The sequence below is a fragment of the Tenrec ecaudatus genome, chromosome 4 (assembly GCF_050624435.1).
Source record: "Tenrec ecaudatus isolate mTenEca1 chromosome 4, mTenEca1.hap1, whole genome shotgun sequence".
NCBI lineage: Eukaryota > Metazoa > Chordata > Mammalia > Afrosoricida > Tenrecidae > Tenrec > Tenrec ecaudatus.
Genome location: NC_134533.1, coordinates 13,067,005 through 13,086,493, shown reverse-complemented (window position 1 = coordinate 13,086,493; position 19,489 = coordinate 13,067,005). Strand labels below are relative to the sequence as shown.

Here is a 19,489-nt window from a genome sequence, read left to right as displayed (position 1 = left end):
ACTGCCTGCACCTGGTTCTGTCAGGGCAGGCCCAGGTGGTTGTCAACGGGCCCCATTTGGCCCTCCCTGCCCCTGCGGGCCAGGTTCCTAAAATTCTGGTCTGATTCTTTTCCAGGTGGGCCGCTTTGGGGTGTGGAGCGGGGCGGGATATGTGGGAGAGGAAGTGGTTTTTCCCTCCCTGACAAGGAGTTTCCTGAAGGGAGCCGAATGCCCCGGGCCCCTCCTAGCACACCAGGCCCGGGTGAGGTCAGGCGGGAGAAGCGGCCTTCTAGCTGACCTCGGGCACGCGGCCACGGAGGGGTAGGATCCGCGGGGCACTAGGACCCGGCAGACGGGCGGAGGGGCAGCCCATGTGCTGCTTGCCTCCCTCCCACCCTTGCGCCCGCTCCATTGTCTGCGAACCGCGGCCGCGGGGCGGCGGGCGGTGGCGGGAGCAGCCGACCGGGCCGGGTGGCGGGCGCGGGCGATGCGGGGCCGGACAGCGGCCACCTGAGCCACCCGCCGAATACGCCGCCTTCCGCCGGAGGATGTGCGCCCAGGTGGCGGGGCGCGCGGAGGCGGCCCCCGGGGGGGCCCGCGGCCCCGGACTCTGGCTCTGGCTCCTGGTGGTCCTCGCCCTGGACGTCGAGAGAGGTCAGTGGGGGCGGGGCGGGAGGGATGCCTAGGAGCCGCGACCCTCCGGGTGCTCGGACGTAACCCCGAGGAGGGGCGCCCCAGCGTGTCCTGAGGGTTGGAGAGAGCTGCCCGCTGGGATCCCGTTCCCAGGCGCGCGCCCCTATAGCTTCCCTCACCTTGGACCAAAAAGAAAGCCAACTCCGTAGCCATGCAGGCACTTCTGATCCGTAATGACCCTCCAGGACCCAAGAGCACTGCCCCTTAAGGTTTCCAGGGCTGTAATCGTACCGAAGCTGACCACCACATCTTTCCCCTGCGGGGCTGCTGCTGGTGGCTTGGAACTGCCAACCTGCCCGTCAGCAGCCCCGCGCTGAATCATTGTACCACCAGGACCCTTCCCTCACTTTCTGCCACTCGCCAACTCCTGCCGGACCGGAGCCGCCCGGAAGAGGCCCTGCCGGGTGACCCCTTTACTTATTCCAGTCCGGCTTCTAGTCCCGCAGCCAGGCAGCCTGACCTGCCCCCATGCTGGACGGACCCTCCTCACCCTCACCCCCAATCCACAGATCAGCATTTGCTTCCCTCCCCCATGGGGTCTCCCACCACCAGGGAAGGGGAGTATCCCCCAGTCCCACTCCCTGCCCCAAGGAGCCCCTCTGACCTTGGAGTCTGCAGGGATTGCCCCCTTGGTGCCTAGAGCCTTTGGAAGGGGCAGTGCCAGCATGGTGCCAGGGGCGGGGGTCAGGTTCCCTTGACGTGGGCTGTGACTACGGAGTGCATGGTGTCACTGGAGAGGAGTGGGGAGGTGGTAAGGCACACACACACACCCCTCCAGCCCCAGTGCTGAGTCTTGGGGGATGGGAGCCCATGATAGTCAGCCACCCAGCACCTTGTAATTATCAGGGAATGTAGTAGGAGGAGGGCCCCCAGCTAGAGGCCAGCCCTAGGGAAAAGGAGTCACCTGTTACACTTGGGACAGGGGTGGTGGTGGTGGCATCTCAGACACATGTTCCCTGGTGTGAGGGGCTGTGCAGGAGGGCCAAGCCCACCAGTCCGCCTGGCAACCCTGGAGTAAGGGGGGGTGGTTGGGGGGCTGAGATGAAGTGGATGTCAGGGCTGCTTTCAGCCACCTGCTCCCCTCCTCAGGGACCAGTGGGCGGGGGAGCCATAATAGCCAGTAGAGCCTGGTCACATCCATTAGGCAGCCTGCTCCCCGGACAGCTGCCGGCCTCACTAAGTGCCTCTATAGGTGACGGAGCAGGGCAGCTTGCTCCACTGAGGCAGGGCACCCACTGGCCTTCGAGAGTTCTTCCTCCCAGGATTTCCTCCCACGGGGTTCTGTTCTCCAGGGGCGTTCCGGTCTGAGTAAGACAAGGTCTGGCTGGGAGACTCACAAGAAGTGACCCCTGGCGGGGGGGTCGGGGGGAGGAGGGCCACAAGCAGGGACTAGCAGTCCAGGAGTGCTTCCTGGAGAATGACCCTGAAGGAGGGAGGATGACTGCCACTGGACAGCAAAGCCCACAGCCTCACTGTTCTAGCAATACCCGGGAGAAGAGAGGCAGGGTGTACCAGTGGTTAGTGCTTCCCGATGTAGTGTCTCAGGCAAGTGCCTTAAGCGTTCAGCCTCAGACAGTCAAACCTGGTCCTGAGCGTCCCTTTTGCCTGGACTCCTCTCCATTAAAGAGCACGCTTCTGACCCCAGTCTGGCCTTATTTTTCTCTCATCTTTCGCTTCCTTCATGGGTGCTGTCCGCACTCTCAGCTCACAGTTCATCCAGTCATTCGTGTTCCATGTGCCAGATCCATTCTTGAGATGGTCTCTCAGTGCAGGTGGAATGTCATCAAGGTCCTACTTATTGCCTCTCACACACTTGCTTTAATTGGCCCTCAGCTTCATCTTGACCTTGCACTTGACCAGTAGGTGGTCTCCTTGCCATTGAACCTTGGCCTTGTTCTGTTACCAAGCGCCTCTCCATGGTGTCTTCCCACAGATGGTCTCAGTTAGATTCTGTGTATGCCGCCTGGTGAGGGCCAGGTGTAGAACTACCAGGTGTGTTGTTGGGGAAGGAAAACCCCAGAAGAAGAAAATGTGTTTCCAGTGAATAGCTTGTTGGTCTCACTAAGTCTATCACATGAGCTCCAGCATCGTTTCTGTCACCAGGGCCATCCTGGTGATGGATGGCCTTTCTCCTTTGCTTACAATGCTCTCATTCCAACCGCCAGTAATTACCAGCGTAGGATCACTTTCCGACTGCAGAAGTTGGTAAACATCCACAGTTCATCGTCGGCCTTTGTGGCCGGCTGGTTTGCACATATGAGTAATGGTTATATTATCTGGTCTTCTCTGAGCACTGGAAGTCTTGGACTTAAGGGTAGCACTTGAATGTTAGACACGGGAAAAATTTTGCTGAAGAGAATTCAAATGTGGTTGCGGCAGCATATGGACAGGAAGCTGCCAGAACCCAAAACTCCAAGCCGGATTCTGAAGAGGTCTTGGAACAAGGAATATTGTGACTGATATCAGGCCGAGCTTGCTGAAAGTAGAGTACCAGGAAAGCAATTCTGTTTTATTGATGGTTGAAAGGCATTTGACTACGGATCCTAGAAAGCTCTGATTCATATTTTGGAGACCGGGAATGCCAGAACACTTCCTTGTGTTCACATGGAACTTGCATCCCGACCAAGAGGCGGTGGAATGAACAGATCAAGGGATACTGCACGTTCCGGATGGGGGTGTGTCCAAGGGCTGCCCTGTCACCATGCTCATTCAGTCTGCATGCAGGGCAGATAATCGGGGAAGCCGGAGTCCATGAAGAAGGACGCGACATCAGGATTGGAAGCCGGCTTACCAAACAGCCTGCAGGCTGCAGGTGACACGACCTTTCTTGCTGGATGTGAAGAGGACTTGAAGTACTTACTGCTGAAGACCAAAGGCTGCAGCCTTCACCATGAATTCTTACAGCTCCACATACAGAGAAAGACAAAACACCCCTCACCACGGGGGGCCACAAGCAACATCCTGACAAAAGGAGGAGAGGTTGAAGTCATTTCACTTGGATCCGCAGTCAATGTCCAAGGAAGCAGCCATCAAGACATGCAATGGTGCACAGCCTTGGGAGGGTCTGCCGCCAAAAACCTCTTGGAAATGTTAAAGAGCAAAGAGAATGCCAGCTGTGATTGATCAGATGCCCCATGGGCACTCGGATGCTGGACAGCGGACAAGGAAGACTGAAGGAGAATTGATGCTCTGGCATGATGGTGTTGGCGAAGCCCAGTGAACATGCTGAGCACTGTTGGAAGCCCCAACAACTAACTCTGTCTTGGAAGTACGGCAGATGGGTGGGTCCTTAGAAGGGAGAATGGTGAGGTTTGGTATCAGGTACTTTGGACATGTTATCAGGAGAGACCAGTCTCTGGAAAAGGACAGCATGCGTGGTAAAGAGGAAGACCCTCAGGGGTTGTCAAGAGGGGGCTCAACGCCGCAACGCCTGTGAGGATGGGCCGCTGAGTCAGACCCAACAGCAGCAGTCCAGAGTGATTATAAAATGAAAGGAGTTGGTGCGTGTAAAATCACGCCCACATGAGAGTTCGGAACTGTGGCTGAGGACTGTGAGCCCGGGTACAACGGTGAAGCGCATGCTGCGAATGAAAAGTGAGCTGCTCAGACTCACCTGGCCACTCCGCGGGAGCCAGGGCTGGCGGGCTGCTTCCGTAAAGATGCCAGCCAAGAAACGCCCCCTGGGCAGTTCTGCTCCATGGCATAGGGTCACTGTGAGTCAGAATCCACTTGACAGTCCCCAACAGCAACAAGTCACCTAGCACAAATGAAAGGTGGCCCTAGTGGCCCTTGGAGCTACAGGTTCATAATCCTCTCCCTACTGCCTGCCTGAGTACTCCCTCACTGTTCTCCGCTCCATTCCCATCCACAGTGACTCTACAGGACAGGGTAGAACTGCCCTATGGGTTTCCGAGACCTTAACTCTTTTTGTTTTAATCATTTTAGTGTGGGCTCGTACAATGCTTATCACAATCCATACATCCACCCATAGTGTCAAGCACATTTGCACATTTGTTGCCATCATCATTTTCAAAACATTTTCTTTCTACTTGAACCCCTGGCATCAGCTGCTCATTTTTCCCCTCCCTTCCCATTCCCCCCTCCCTCATGAACCCTTGATAATTTACAAGTCATTATTTTGTCATATCTTACCCTGCCCGACATCTGCCTTCACCCACTTTTCTGTTGTCCGACCTCCAGAGAGGAGATTATATGTAGGTCCTTGTAATCGGTTCCCCCTTTCTACTCTACCCTCCCAGGATCGCCACTCTCAGCACTGGTCCTGAAGGGATTATCTGTTCTGGATTCCCTGTGTTTCCAGTTCTCATCTGTACCAATGCACATCCTCCGGTCCAGCCGGATTTGTAAGGTAGAATTGGGATCATGATATTTGGGAGAAGTAAGCATTTAAGAATTAGAGGAAAGTTGTATGTTTCATCGTTGCCACACTGACTGGCTCATCTCTGTGGTCCTTCTGTAAGGGGATGTCCAGTTGTCCACAGATGGCCTTTTGGTCCCCACTCTGCAGTCCCCCTCATTCACTATGATGTGATTTTTGTTCCTTGATGCTTGATACCTGATCCCTTCAACACCTCGCGATCACACAGGCTGGTGTATTTCTTCCATGTGGTTTCTGATGCTTTTGTGCTAGATGGTGAGACTGTAACTCTTAACTGGAATATAAAGCTTCATCTTTCTCCAGCGTAACATCCGGTAGTTTTGAACTGCTGACCTTGGGTGTTAGTTGTTGAATGCATAATCACCAGGCCACCAGGGCTCCTACTGGGCAACGCCCCCCACACAAGCCTTCACAAATCATCTCAGCATTTCGCTCCCCCACACCCCCGGAAAGTGGTCCAGGGAGACTCTGGCAATGCCTGGGATGCCCAGTCAAGACTGGCCAAGAACTCTGGGCTGGAGGGAGGGCCCCACCTTCTCCAAATGATTCTCTTCCCGGTTGTTTACCTCTCAGGTTCCGTTTGGTGAGACTCCTGTCCCACAAATGCCAAAGGGGTGTCTGAGGCGAGTAGGCAGGGGACAGGGATGGGAGGACATGGGTCAATGGGAAAATTCTGCTGGAGCGAGGGAGGGAGTCCAGGTTTACGGAAGGCTGGATGGATTGGAAGCTGGCATCCAGGGACCGTGGCATTCAGGGAGTCCTCGGCCCAGATGCAAATCTTGTTTCTGTCCCACGCGACTTATGTGGGGCTCCTGCGTCCATCTCACCACCTGTGGAATGGGTGGAGCAGGTACCTTTCTCGCTCCACTGCCCACCAGCACTGTGCCTCAGGATGGAGCTTGGGAGCTGTCACCATCCCCGCCCCTTCTCCCTCTGCAGTGGGCTGTGACCAGGACCCCCTAGAGCCCATCTACCTGCCAGCTACCTTGGAGCTGCTGGATGCCCCGGAGCACTTCCGAGCACAGCAGGTGGGCCGCTACCCACCTGCCAACTCTTCCCTAAGCTCGAGGTCAGAGACCTTCCTGTTCCTGCAGCCCTGGCCCAGGGCCCAGCCCCTGCTCCGGGCCTCCTACCCGCCCTTTGCCACTCAACAGGTAAGCACAGGAGCACAGAGGCCCCCCGACTCAGAGCCTCAGGTCTGGTGTGTGGCTCAGCTCCCTCCCCGGCACCCGTGGGGCAGCCCACAAAGGCCTGTCCTCTCCGGAACCTGGATATCAGCTCCCACTTCCTCATCCCCCTCCAGGTGGTCCCTCCTCGCATCACTGAGCCCCACCAGCGGCCAGTCCCATGGGACGTGCGAGCTGTGTCTGTGGAAGCTGCGGTGACTCCGGCGGAGCCCCATGCCCGAGTCCTCTTCCATCTCAGGGGGCAGGACTGGCCCCCCGGGCCTGGCAGCCTGCCATGTGCCCGGCTCCATGCCACCCACCCTGCGGGTACTGCTCACCGGGCCTGCCGTTTCCAGGTGAGTGGTGGTCCCCTGTGGGCTCAGAGAGGGGTCCTGAGTTGGAAGAATGGGGCTCCGCCCTTCTGGGAGCTTTCACTGGGGCCCAGGAAAGGGCTCAGAGCTTGATGGCTAGCCAAGAGGTCAGCAGTTCGAACCCACCAGCCTCTCCGAGGGAGAGTGATGCGGCAGTGTGCTACCAGGAAGATGGACAGCTTTGGATACCCGGGGGTGGGGGGGGGGCGCAGTTTGGCTCTGTCTTTTAGGGTCGTTCTGAGCCAGAAATCCCCTGGAAGGCAGTGGGTTTAATTTCCGCCTTAGGGAGTTCAGTTCCTCATGTCTGACTTTGGGCGAAGAGCTCCCTCACTCTGAGCCTCCGTTTCCTCTCTGTAAAATGGAGCCGTGATAGTGCCTGCCTCATCTGGGGCTGGTATGAAGAGTAAGTGAGACAGTGCAAGTGGGGCTCTTGTCCCCAAGCCGTCCCCTCCCTCAGCCAGGGGACGTGTTCAGCCTGGGGCTGCTCCTGTGACGGCGAGGGCTGTTGCTGGAGCCAAGCCCAGGGGGCCACTGGAGAGAGAGAGAGGTCTTTGGTGAGGATCTGGAGTGAGAATCTCGCCCAGAGGTTGGCAGTTCAAACCCACCCAGAGGTGCTTCAAAGATGTGGCTGGTGATCATGCCTTTAGCAAACTCACGGCCTTGAGTACCTACGGCATCAGGGGCGTTCTGCACGCACAGAGTGGCGCAGGGTGGCAGGGGGGCGGAATGCACTCCCGGGGCTGCATTTGGGATACTGAGTGGAAGCCTGACTGTGGTCGGGGTCCTCGTGGGGCACTGTCAGGAGAGGCTTTGGGGCGGCTCGCTCCAGGGAGACCAGGCCCCAGGGTGGAAGAAGGCCCTGTCCCTGCGCTCTGTATCACCGTGAAGCACCTGGGACGCACCAGTGGCCCTGTTTCATGCATGCCCCCTCCAGCTCTGGGTCCCCGAGCCAACCGGACCCCTCGTGTCTCCACAGCCGACCCTGGGCGCCTGTGTGGTGGAGCTGGCGTTCCCCCACCACTGGTTTTCCCAGGCCGCCTCCACGCGGGCCGAGCTGACCTACACTCTGGAGCCCGAGGCCGACGGCCCTGGCGGCTGTGGCCCAGGCAGCGAGGAAGACCTGGGGAAGCAGGCCCTCCCTGTGGGCAGCGTGGAGCTGCGTTCGGCGGATCCCCCGCAGTACCAGGAGGTGCCCCTGGATGAGGCCGTGACCCTGCGGGTGCCCGACCTGCCCGTGCGGCCTGGCCGGACCTTCAGTGCTACCCTCCTTCTTCGACACAACTTCACGGCCAGCCTCCTGACCCTGCGGTGAGCCTGAGGCCTGGGGGCGGAGACCTCAAACCTGCCACCCCCGTGCAGACTAAGAACTCTCATGGCTGTGTCAGCTCGGTCCCACAGGGGTGGGCACAGCCCTGAGGCTGGAGGCCCCTCGCCTTGGTACTGCTCTGAGATCTGAGAGCATCCAGGCACTACTCCATCTCTGCACGTTCAAATCTCGCTACTCCTCCTTCCAATCTTCTACCCCCATGTCCGAGACCCACCCACCCCTACCCTCTCCGCTCGGCTTTCCCGTTGCTGTGAGCTGTGTGAGCTCAGGCAGATGCTCCTTTAAAAGAGCTGTTTGTCGCCATGTCACTAAGTGCGTGCAGAGATGGCTTCAGCGGGCATTTCTGGTTCTTGGTGTGAAGGTTTTCTCAGCGTGAAGGTCCCCCTCTGTCTCAGTAGATCCAGGACGAATTTGCTTGCATCTTTGATCAAGCCATTCCATCATGGTAGCCGGGCACCAGCCAGTTCTTCCGGTCTCTGGAGCCCTCGTGGTCGATGGAGGCAGGTCGACTGGCAGTCCGGTTGCTTCTCAGCTTCCTGGCTCTGTATTCTCCATGTCCTCTCCAGGAGAGCAGAGCCCAGGTGTCTCTTGGATGTCCGATTGCAAGCTTTTAAGGCCCCTCTTTGAGATACGTCATCCTTCTGGGCTAATGCCACCCACTTCACAGGGTGGCTGCAAGGCTCTAGGGAGGGAGAGGCAGGGGCAGGCTTGGAAACTGGGGATACCATGCCCAAGGAAGGGCAGAGCTAGGTGCATTTTCTCTGTTTACAACCTTCCGCCCAGCTCCCTAGCCCGTGCCTACAGTCACCATCTCACACGTGGGAGTGGCAAAGCCCCACTGCCCATCCTGGCTAATGGGTGGGCGGGGATCCCCATTCAACCTGTCAACCGGGATAGGCAGGGCATGGCTTGCCTCCCCAGAATGTGGAATATGAGGGTCCCATCCCAGCGTGTCTTGGGGAGATGCCTCTCCATTTCTCGCTCCCTTGGGAAGACACACATTTACCAGTACTTGTGGGACACCACCGCAGGGAGCCAGCTCAGTCCTCCTCCATCATAAGCTACTCCTGGGGTGTGGCACGAGGGGATGTGGTACGAGGGGGGTGATGGGGGTGGCAGTGTGGTGGTGGTCTTTGCTCTCTGACCAAGAGACAAAGGTCTGTGGGGGCTGAGATGGGGGAAATTGCCCTGGCACAGAAAACCAGGACAAGCTTTCTGAAGGATGTGGCACTGGAGTGGTCGGTGGGCAGGTCTGGAAGAAGGCGGGTCAAGCAAAGGCCCAGGGCCCAGGGGTCAGGGTGGACTCTCGGTACAGTTGACACCCAAGTGTGGAGATGTCATGGCTGAAGAGGAGGCTGGACTGGACACTGGCAGGCCTTGACTAGGGGGCAGTGGACTTTGAGTGGGAGAGCGTAAGGTGGCATGTGCTGAGGTGAACTCCCACCGAGAGCAGGTGAGACCAGACAGGGGCGAACAGGAGACTCACACGGGGGTCCAAAATGCCAGGCAGGAGGCTGCCATCCTGGGGGGCCCCTGTTCCTCATCTTCCCCCTCCGATCCAGTCCCCGGCTCATCTCCCACCTGACACACGCCCTTGTGTCCCGTCCCACAGGATCAAGGTGAAGAAAGGCCTGCATGTGAGTGCCGCCCGCCCGGCCCAGCCCACCCTCTGGACGGCCAAACTGGACCACTTCAAGAGTTCCAAACACCACACTGCTCTCATCACTTGTCACCGTGCCGGGGCCACAGGGCCACATGCCAGGTGGGCAGCCTGGCTCCCCTGGAATGGAGCATGGGGGATGGGCCATGAAGGGCTAATGGGGGTGGGTTTATTATGTCTGAGGGAAGGGGTCCCCGTGATGCCTCAACTTGCTCCTATGAGCAGACGGAGAACAGACTTTGAAGGCAGCGTGTGCAGGTGGCCTATCACTCATTCATTCTTTCAGTCATGAATGATGCAGCCTCAGACACGGGCCACGTCCCGATTCCAGGTGACGCCAACCTACCCCAGCCACCCAGCTGGAGCCCTCACAGCCACTGCCCTGTCCCTCCATCCATGCAGCACACCCCAGATCGCCACTCTCCCCACTCGGGTCCCCCAGGGAGCTGCTTCTCCTTGAGACCTGAAGCCTCTTAGGCCACCTCTATTGTGCCCCTCAGAGCATGGTGACCCCAGCACGTGTGTACCACTGCAACGGCGGAGTCCGTGGGTGTTACCATACCCACACGGCAGCTCCACTTCTTCTGGGCATGTATAACCCACGCCTCCCCCAAAGCCAGCCACCTACCCCACCATCCCCAGCATTCATGGAATCTTCTGATCCATGCCCAGAGTGTGGGCTGTGCAGCGGCTGTGCAGCCCCTGCGCTAAGCCGGTTCCGACCACTTGGGGATTAATTCCTGTGAGCCAGCCTGTAAACCTCCCTCCCACTCCATCCCTTTATCCCTGCCCGCCACCAAGCCGCAGACCCCTCACTTGTAAACCGGGGAGGGGTTTGTGGAGAGGAAGCTACGAGGGTTCCCATCCAGAAGGTGGCACGTCCAGTCCTGCAACCCGGAGTCCAATTGCACTCCTGGCTGGAAATGGCCATCAGGTGCTTTATGTCCTCCTGACAGCTCGGAAAGGGAGCCCTGGTGGGGTTGTGGGTTAAGTACTAGATGTTCCAGCCCACCAACCACTCTGCCAGAGAAAGACAGGCAGTCAGCTCCTGCAGAGATTGACAGCCTCTGAAGCTGTATGGGGCAGTTGTACGCTGTCCTGTAGGGTCGCCACTGTGAGTCAGTAGCAGCAGTGGGTGTTTCTCTGGTTGAATGGCTCCAGGGAGAAAGGGTGGGGATGGAGAGGGCCCAGGAAGCCAGCACGCATCTTGGGAGCCAGCTCATGGGTGCGAAAGAGCCTGGACTCTGGAACTGTGCTGCTTGGGGTAGAGCCCTGGCACTGACTGACTGTGGGCCCTTGGGTGAGTGACAGGACCCCTGAGCCTCAGTTTCCACATCTGTAAAATGGGACTGGTGAACACAGGAGGCATGGGTGCCTGACCGCCTGCAGGTACTCAACACTCCTCTCTGCTCCCCGCAGCACCCCGGAGCTGGCTGAGTTCCTATGGGTGGACTTCGCCGTGGAGAATGGTACCAGCGGGAGTGGGGCAGTCACCCGTCCGGTCACGTGGCAGCTGGAGTACCCTGGCCAGGCACCAGAGGCAGAGAAGGACAAGATGGTGTGGGAGATCCTGGTGTCAGAGCGGGACATAAGAGCCCTCGTCCCACTGGCCAAGGCAAGGAGCACCTGCCTCTGCATGACTGGACAGGGGTCCTCCTCACCCGCCCCCGCCCCACACACACACTCTGCTGAGGGGCTTGTGACTGAGTTCTTCCTTCACCCCCAGGCGGAGGAGCTGGTGAACACGGCCCCGCTGACCGGTGTGCCCCGACATGTCCCCGTGCGCCTTGTCACTGTGGACAGTGGGGGCACCCTGGTGGAGGTGACAGAGCACATCGGCTGTGAGTCTGCCAACACACAGGTCCTACAGGTGAGTGGCATCCATGGTGACATGCCCCAGATTGCCCCCTCCCCACTTAGGTCCCCAAGGGAGCTGCTGCTTTAGACCGGAAGTCTCCTCGGTCACCTCTTTTGTGCCCACCGGAATCAGGTGGCCCCAGCTCAGGCACTGTCACTGCAGTGGCGGAGACCCTGACTGCTGCAGGAGGTCGGCGGTCTAAACTCGCACGGTGGTGCCTCGGAGGACAGATCTGCCAACCTGCTTCCAAAAGGTCACAGCCTTGAGACCCAGTGTAGCGGCTCTGCCCTGCCCTGCCGTATACACAGAGGCTCACCAAGTCCCAGTCAAAGCTACCTAGCAGCAGCAGCACACTGCGGTGATGAAGGAGCACTGAGAACACAGGCTCCTGAATGCACTTGGCCTCCTGCACCCTTGTCAGGAAAGAGCTCAGCAGCCCCTCGGCGATGACAGATGATATACTGCAGTCCTTACCCTGGATGAAGTGCAGGCCCCCTCACCCCTGCACCCCCCTCAGGTCATCCCAGGTGGTCTCGCCCACTTTGGGAAACCCTGGGTCAGAGCGCGTACTGCAGGATGGCCAAGTTTCCCTTTGAACCCTGGCATTGTTCTCTAATAGCTGTGTGCTCTTTGGCAGCTCTCTGAATTTCTCCAAGCCTCAGTTTCCCCACATGATAGAATGTGTGTGTGTGTGTGTGTGTGTGTGTATTTGGCTGTAAGAATTAAAAGCACCTACAAGAGTATCTAGAAAGCCTTCGTGGCACGGTGGGATAAACAATGGAGCACTCACTGGAAGGTTGTGGTTCAAACCCACCAGCCATACCACAGGAGCAAGAGGAGGCTGTTTGCTCCCACAAAGATGGACAGTGTTGGAGACGCACAGTGGCAGCAGTTCTGCTCTGTCCTATAGTCACTAGGAGTCAGAATTGATCCGATAGCAGTGGCTTGGGTTTGGTTTACGACGGTCTCCAACGTGAACATCGAAAGCTATTGCCACGAGCATCTTACTGTTGTTGTCAGTGCTGCGCAGTTGGTTCCGATCACCCTCCAGTCCCGCGCCGCCATCCTCACAGCTGTTCCTAGGCTTGAGCCCATGGTTCCAGCCACGGCGTCAGTCCATCTCATTGAAGGCCTTCCTCTCCTTCTCTGCGAACACGCCCAAAGTACGTGAGACGAACAGTCTGGCTGTACTTCTTCCAAGCCAGATCTGTTTGTTCGCTTGTCAGCCCGTGGCCCTTCCAAGTACCTTCACCAGTGTCACCATTCAAAGGCATCCGTTTTTCTTTGGTCCTGCTTAGTCACTGTCCAACTCCCACGTGCATAGGAGGTGATTGAAGATACCCTGGCTTGGGTCAGGCCCACCTCAATTCTCCAAGTAGCATCCTTGCTTCTGAGCACTTTAAAGAGACGTAAGAACTGTCATAGTAGGATGCTTGTGCTGTTCATAAGGGAGCCCTGGCAGCGTAGTGGGTGACATTGGGCTGCTAACTGCAAGGTCAGCAGCCGCTCGGCAGGAGAAAGACAAGCCTTCTTACTCCCATAAAGCGTTCCCATCTTAGACACTCACAGGAGCAGTTCTCGACTGCCCGCAGGGGTCGCTGTGAGTTGGAATCAGCATGACGGCAGTGAGTTTGATTTTTTTTGGTGCTATTTATTGAGAACCTTTCTGCAGTTTGAAGTTCTGTAGGGGAAGCAGGAAGCCTGTGCTTCTACAGACCCGGCCGGCTGTGTGGGAAAAGTGTTGCACTCACAAGCGGCCATCTTTTGTGAGTTCGAGACCCTCCTCTGCTAGGAGGACCCTTCCTCTCCTACGTGGCCCCTCCTGAGCCCCAGGTGAGCTCAGAGAAGGCTGCGGACCTTGGTCAACCGTGATATCTTTAAGGATAGTGGTTTAGCCCAGAAGTCAACACACCATCCCTTACAGCGAAAGGCAGAACGGGATTCCAGCACCACCGTGGCTTCTCAGGCCCTCTCTGGCCCACCTGGGTCAGCCTGACCCCCTGCCTTCCGCCTTCCCACAGGTGTCTGAGACCTGCGACACAGTGTTCGTGTCCGGCAAGGAGAGCCGGGGGGCACTGGGGGTTCGGGTGGACTTCTGGTGGCGCCGGTTGCGGGCCTCCCTGCGGCTGACCGTGTGGGCCCCGCTCCTGCCCTTGCGCATTGAGCTGACCGACACGACCCTGGAGCAAGTCCGTGGCTGGAGGGTCCCTGGCCCACCTGAGGGGTGAGTGGAGCCCTTGGGGGACCTAGCGCACAGCCGTGGACCTCACGTGGGCTTGACCTATCCCCCGTTGCTTGCAGCTCCTTCTCGCCCAGCCCAGCCCCTCACCACCCAGCCTCTGGCCCCGGTCTTGGAAACTACCAACCTCCAAGCTCCTTTTGCCGTTCGGCAGTTCTACGTACACCCTCCCCCCGCGCCCACCACCACCAGCCAATGCTTTTTTTCTTTTCTGTTCACTGGTCCTGGGGTGGTGAAAATGGGCACGTGCTGGACTGCGAGCCTAAAGTTGATTCGGACCCAGTCCTGTGGTACAGTGGAAAAAATGTCTGGCGATTTGCCTCCTTAGAGATGACAGCCAGCTCTGGCACAGTTCAGTGCTGTCCTAGCGGGGGTGGCCATGTGTCGGAATGGACTACACAGCACTGGTTTGGGCTTGGAGTATTCTGCCCACCACTCGATCCCCAATATCTGAGGAGCTACCTTGTCGAGAAAATGTTGAATGAACCTAGGGCTCTCGGAGCAGAAGGGGCAAGTCAAGTCATCCATCTCCAGACCCCCTTTCTGAGTGACGGTGGTCTCCATAGGAGCCGGAGGAGGGTATCAGCACCTCCAGGTCCACAGGGCTGACCCCGCTAGGTGTGCCTGGTTGAAGGACGAGAGCCCAGAGCCTGTTGGTGGGCAGGGCATGTGCGCTGGAGGTGTGTGGGGGGGGGCGGGGGGGGGGCGCTCCTAGGGCTCCGGTGGTGGGCGGGGCCACTCTGACGCCCCGCCCCTCCGCAGGGTCCAGGAGCCTGAGGCTGCAGCAGGCAGTGCCACTGAAGAGGCTGAACGGCGCGCCCGAGGGTGCCGCCTGCAGTACCAGCGGGCCGGCGTGCGCTTCCTGGCCCCCTTTGCGGCCCACCCGCTGGACGGCGGCCGCCGCCTCACCCACCTGCTCGGCCCGGACTGGCTACTGGACGTGTCCCACCTGGTGGCGCCCCGCGCCCGCGTGCAGGACCCGCACATAGCCAAGCTGGAGGGAGGCCGCGTCCTGGTGGGCCTAGAACCCGGTGTCACCTCCATCGAGGTAGGTGCTTGGGGGCCCAGAATGCGTGGGTGTAAGTGACACAAGCAGGAGGGCCAGAGGAACATGCAGCCCGGGTTTGTGCCGAGCTAATTGGAGGTTGCATGAGAACTGGGGTTGTGGGTCTCCAGTATGTAGGGTTGGATGAGAGCCAGTGGAGCCTGCCCTGTAGGGATGGGGCTGTAACTGAGTTACATTTGCACCTGTAGTTGGAGTGTGAAGGATGGGGATCTGGGAATGACCTCCTCCCCTCCCCCCTCCTCCCCTCTCCAGGTGTCTTCTCCGCTGTCTGACTCCATCCTGGGAGAGCAGGCCCTGGCTGTAACAGACGACAAGGTCTCGGTGCTGGAGCTGCAAGTGCAGCCCGTGATGGGCATATCGCTGGCCCTGAGTCGGGGCACCACCCACCCTGGGGAGGTCACAGCCACGTGCTGGGCACAGTCAGCCCTTCCTGCCCCAAAGCAGGTGATGGCTGGGAGTCAGGGGGATGAGGATGACATGTCCCATTGCAGGCTGAGGGTAGAAGGGGGTTTGGGGGGGAAGGGCGGATCCCTGGAGTTTTCCAAATGAGGACTTAGTTGCCTGTGTGGTAGTGAGCTCTCCGTGGCCAGAGGTAATCAAGCAGTGGCTGGCTGGAGCGTGGCAGAGGGAGGCCGACTAGATGGCTCTCAGTGGTTGACGCCATCCCTCTCTCTTCCCGTGTTGTGTTCGCCTGCCCATCTCTCTGTTTCTCCTCTGGTCTGCTGCGTGTGGCCTGTTTCTGTGGGAGTGGTCTCTCTGTGCATGCGTGCGTGTCCTTGCGTGTCTCTGCCTGTGTCCGTGTGCCCCACAGGAGGTGGCCCTCTCTCTCTGGCTGTCCTTCTCGGACCACACGCTGGCCCCTGCTGAGCTGTATGACCGCCGTGACCTTGGACTGTCCATCTCAGCCGAGGAGCCTGGCACCATCCTGCCGGCCGAGGAGCGGGGCGCCCAGCTCGGGGTGGTGGTGAGTGGGGCGGGCGCTGAGGGGCTTCCCCTGCATGTGGCTCTGCACCCAGCTGAGCCCTGCCGCCGTGGCCGTCACCGAGTGCCCCTGGCCTCTGGTACTGCCTGGCTGGGGCCCCCTCCAGCCCCCACCCCAGCTGCTGTCCTCCCATCTAGCCCCGCCTGGAGCCCAGTGGCCACAGAGCGGAGCCTGGGTGGTAGACAGCGACCAGTGGGTGGTGGGGGGGACAGCAGGGGAGTTAGGGGCAAGTTTGAGCTGGCAGAGGAGGAGGCTGAGGCCAGAGAGGAGGAGGAAGGGGACGAAGAGGAGGAAGAGATGGTGCCCGCCCCTCAGCGGGTCACTGACCTTGAGCTGGGCATGTACGCGTTGCTGGGCATCTTCTGCCTGGCCATCCTCATCTTCCTGGTCAACGGTGTGGTCTTCGTGCTGCGTTACCAGCGCAAGGAGCCTCCGGACAGCGCTGGCGATCCCGCCTCCCCACAGCCCCACAACTGGGTCTGGTTGGGCACCGACCAGGAGGAGCTGAGCCGCCAGCTGGACCGGCGGTCCCCTGGCCTGGCCAAGGAGGAGGGGGGCTGCCCCTGCGAGAGCGGGGGAGGAGGGGAGACCCCAGCCCTGGCCTCCGAAGCCACCAGCACACTGGCTCGGAAGGAAGCTGGTGGGCGACGGAAGCGCGTGGAGTTTGTGACCTTTGCACCAGCACCCCCACCCCAGCTGCCCGAGGAGCCTGTTGGAGCCCCTGCGGTGCAGTCCATCCTGGTGGCGGGCGAGGAGGACATCCGCTGGGTGTGTGAGGACATGGGGCTGAAGGACCCTGAGGAGCTGCGTAACTACATGGAAAGGATCCGAGGCAGCTCCTGACCCAGCCCCAAGTCTGCTGGGCAACAGGGCTCGGCCCCAGAGCAACCCCGGCATGCCTCGCCTGCTCTGGTGCCTGTGACCCATGTCCCCTGCCTGGCCCTGCAATACAAGGACTCCCAGGCCCCTGCGCCTCATCCCTTGTCCCAGACCATGGTACGAGGAAGGGCTCATGCCCCTTATTTATAGGAACCATTTCATTCCTTGTTGGATACAGAATAAAGCCAGAAGGGAATCGTAGTTATGACCGTGGCTGTCTCTTGTGCCCAGCAGAGTTGGGGTTGGGGCACAGTCAGCCCCTGTCCCTGCTGGCCTGCTGTTGGGAGGTAGGGTTCTGAACCACCCGCTCATAGCGGTGAGAAATCCAGAGGAATAAGAGGGCCGTGGCAGCCTGGATCCCGGCTAGCAGGAAGAAGTAGAGGTCCATCCGGCAATTGTTGATGTTCCCTGGGGAAGGAAGGGTTGGCAGTGAGGTCAGGGCAGGGCTCCGCTGCCTCCCAGCCCCATGGGAAGTGGACGGGCTTTGAAGAACCTGGCTGTCTGGGGCATCTCCAGTGACAGCTACGGGTCCCCTTTCCCTAGCGATTCCTGGGGTGGGGTGGGGGTGTCCTTGACACAGATTCAGGCAGCCTTCACTGGCTCACACTCACGGGCCACACTACATTCTGTGAAGTAGGACTGCCTGTGATTCGACACCACTCCTGCTGTTCTGTAAGCATCTCCAACAGGTTTCTTGCCTCGGAGGAATTGGCTTCTGTGCTGGGTCTTCGGTCCCCACCATGAGTCATTTGTGCACATCAGGCATAGGCCGCCCGTGGAAGCTCGTCAGCCTTCTGGCTTTTTGGAGCCGACCCTTGACAGACTGGGGAATTTCTTCTTGGCTTTTGAGGAGCGAGGTGATGGCTGAGTGCTCATGTCTAAGGGGTGTGCCGTCACCAGCCCTGGTTTTCCTACCTATGTGCTGTTCAGTGAGGAGCCCTGAGAGCCTAGTGGTTATAACGCAGTTGGCTAACTGCAAGATCAGCCGTTCAAAGCCACCAGCTGCTCCAGGGGAGAAAGGTAGGCTCTCTATTCCTGTAACGAGGTGCAGCCTGAGAAACCCACAGAGGCAGTTCTACAGGGTCCTACAGGATCGCTGTGAGTTGCTATCAACTAGATGGCAGTGAGTGGGTTTTTTTGGGGGGTAGCTTTTGTTTCACTTCCAAATCGATTCATCCCCATTGTCTCCTGTTGCTGTTCTGCAGCACTGGTTCTACCGTGTTTGGGAGCCACGAGATGCACTTGACAATGATGCGTGCCAAGGAATCATTCACAGTGCTAGGGTGCTGAATGTACGGCACCTGAGACTGGACGCCGCTGCCTTCGCTACACTTTTTAGATAGGACAGTGCATACAGAAGTCACTAACAGGGGTCTATGATGGCAATAGCAAAGGGCCCTGGTGGCATCGTGGTCGGGGTTGGGCTGCTAACCGCAAGGTCAGCAGTTTGAATCCACCAGCCGCTCCCCAGAGAAGGATGAAGCTTTCTACCCCTGTAAAGAGTGAGTCTCAGAAACTCACGGGGGCAACTCTGCCCTGTCCTGTAGGGTCGCTAGGAGTCAGAATGGACTTGACGGGCGTGGGTGTTTTTGAGTCTCAGGGAGATACATGGTAAGCCTTGGAGTCGTCGTAGGGTTATGCATTGCACCGCTAACTCCAAGGTCAGCAGTTCAAACTATGAACCGCTCCAAGGGAGAAAGTTGAGGCTTTCTGCTTCCATAAAGATTTCCGTCTTGGAAATCCATAGGGGCAGTTCTCAGTCACTCTTAGGTAGAATCGGCTTGATGACAGTGAGACAGAACCAACCCCCTTCACCCGGGAGAACGACAAGGCTGTCTGCTCTCACAAAGATCTGGTCTCAGAAACCCCCAGGGGCAGTTCTGCGTGGTCCTCTCAGGTCGATGTGAGTGGGCATCGACCCGGCAGCAGTGAGAGCGAGGAGACCACCATGTGTGTCTCACTGGCTGTACATGTGCTAGTCTGTCCCTGGCCATGCAGCCACTCTGTGCGCAAGAGGCGTGGGGCATCTGTCATGGATGCAGGAAGCTGTCCATTCGCCACCTCTCCTCCAATCTGGACTTCTGAAGTCTATTAGAGCCTTATAGGACCACAGACCTGGCCCAAATGGATGTTGTTTGATGTCTGACCATGTTGCAGGGCCCAGCTGGACCCTGCAGCCACAAGGACCATCTTTCAGAAGCAAGAAGGGCCTCAGAGACCCACTGTAGTTGGGGCGCCCTCTCTGGCAGTTGGGGAGGGAGGCCAGGCTGTGGCTGAGTGGCCCCAGGTGGTCTGGGACAGTGCTCTCCCAGCCCATCCCCCTGCCTTGTTCTGCACTCAGCTCTGGCCACCTCCTCGTGCAGCCTCCCTCCACCCGTGTCCCCCTCCAGGGAGGCCCCACACTCACCGAAGTCCTCTGGGCAATGCAGCCAGCCTCTCGGCAGGGTCAGCAGGGCCACCAGGCCGGAGCCCAGCAGTGAGCCCACCCCAGACAAGCAGAAGAAGATGCCCATGACGGCTCCCTTCATGGCACGGGGGGCCTCTGAGTAGGCGAACTCGAGGCCTGCAGAGAGGGAGGGGCTGAGGAGCCAGGAGACGGGCAGCTGGGTCCATCCAGTCCCCCGGGTCTCCATCCTGGCCTCCCTGGATGGCCATCCACTCCTGTGGTGGTGACAACGTGTGCACCAGTCACACCAAGTCGAACACCTCCACCTGGATACTTGGCATGTCGCCTCCAGAACACTGTCATCCCCACCCCCACTCTCCTCCAGGGTTCCCAGTTCGGTAAATGCACCGCCCTGTCCCTCACTTCCTGCACCCTGCCTACCTTCAAAGCCACCAAATCATTTTGATTCAACCTAAGATGTCTG

At 58.9% G+C, this 19,489-nt stretch overlaps 2 protein-coding genes across 2 annotated transcripts in view; one reads left to right on the top strand and one right to left on the bottom strand.

The window, feature by feature from the left end:
* Window positions 1-379: 379 nt before the first annotated feature.
* TMEM132A (transmembrane protein 132A) lies at window positions 380-16,820 on the top strand. Its single transcript, XM_075545652.1, has 11 exons — window positions 380-633; window positions 6,011-6,225; window positions 6,375-6,593; window positions 7,585-7,916; window positions 9,548-9,697; window positions 11,015-11,210; window positions 11,322-11,465; window positions 13,475-13,677; window positions 14,455-14,740; window positions 15,011-15,202; window positions 15,570-16,820. The coding sequence occupies exons 1-11, from the start codon at window positions 528-530 to the stop codon at window positions 16,581-16,583; spliced, it is 3,057 nt and encodes a 1,018-aa protein (XP_075401767.1). The 5' UTR covers window positions 380-527; the 3' UTR covers window positions 16,584-16,820.
* The window catches only part of SLC15A3 (solute carrier family 15 member 3), a 21,715-nt gene continuing 18,174 nt past the window's right edge, over window positions 15,949-19,489 (bottom strand). Inside the window, exons 7-8 of the mRNA XM_075545653.1 lie at window positions 19,027-19,182; window positions 15,949-17,027 (exon numbers count right to left, since the gene is read on the bottom strand). Coding sequence (XP_075401768.1) covers window positions 16,873-17,027; window positions 19,027-19,182 — 311 coding nt within the window. The 3' untranslated portion in view covers window positions 15,949-16,872. The remainder of the gene's footprint in view (window positions 17,028-19,026; window positions 19,183-19,489) is intronic.

What these genes read in the sequence shown, in the direction of transcription:
- TMEM132A (XM_075545652.1), top strand. Translation starts at nt 528, where the DNA reads ATGTGCGCCCAGGTGGCGGGGCGCGCGGAGGCGGCCCCCGGGGGGGCC. An exon ending in GCCACAGGGCCACATGCCAG is followed by an intron (nt 9,698 to 11,014) that starts GTGGGCAGCCTG and finishes TGCTCCCCGCAG; the next exon opens with CACCCCGGAGCTGGCTGAGT. An exon ending in CCCTTCCTGCCCCAAAGCAG is followed by an intron (nt 15,203 to 15,569) that starts GTGATGGCTGGG and finishes TGTGCCCCACAG; the next exon opens with GAGGTGGCCCTCTCTCTCTG.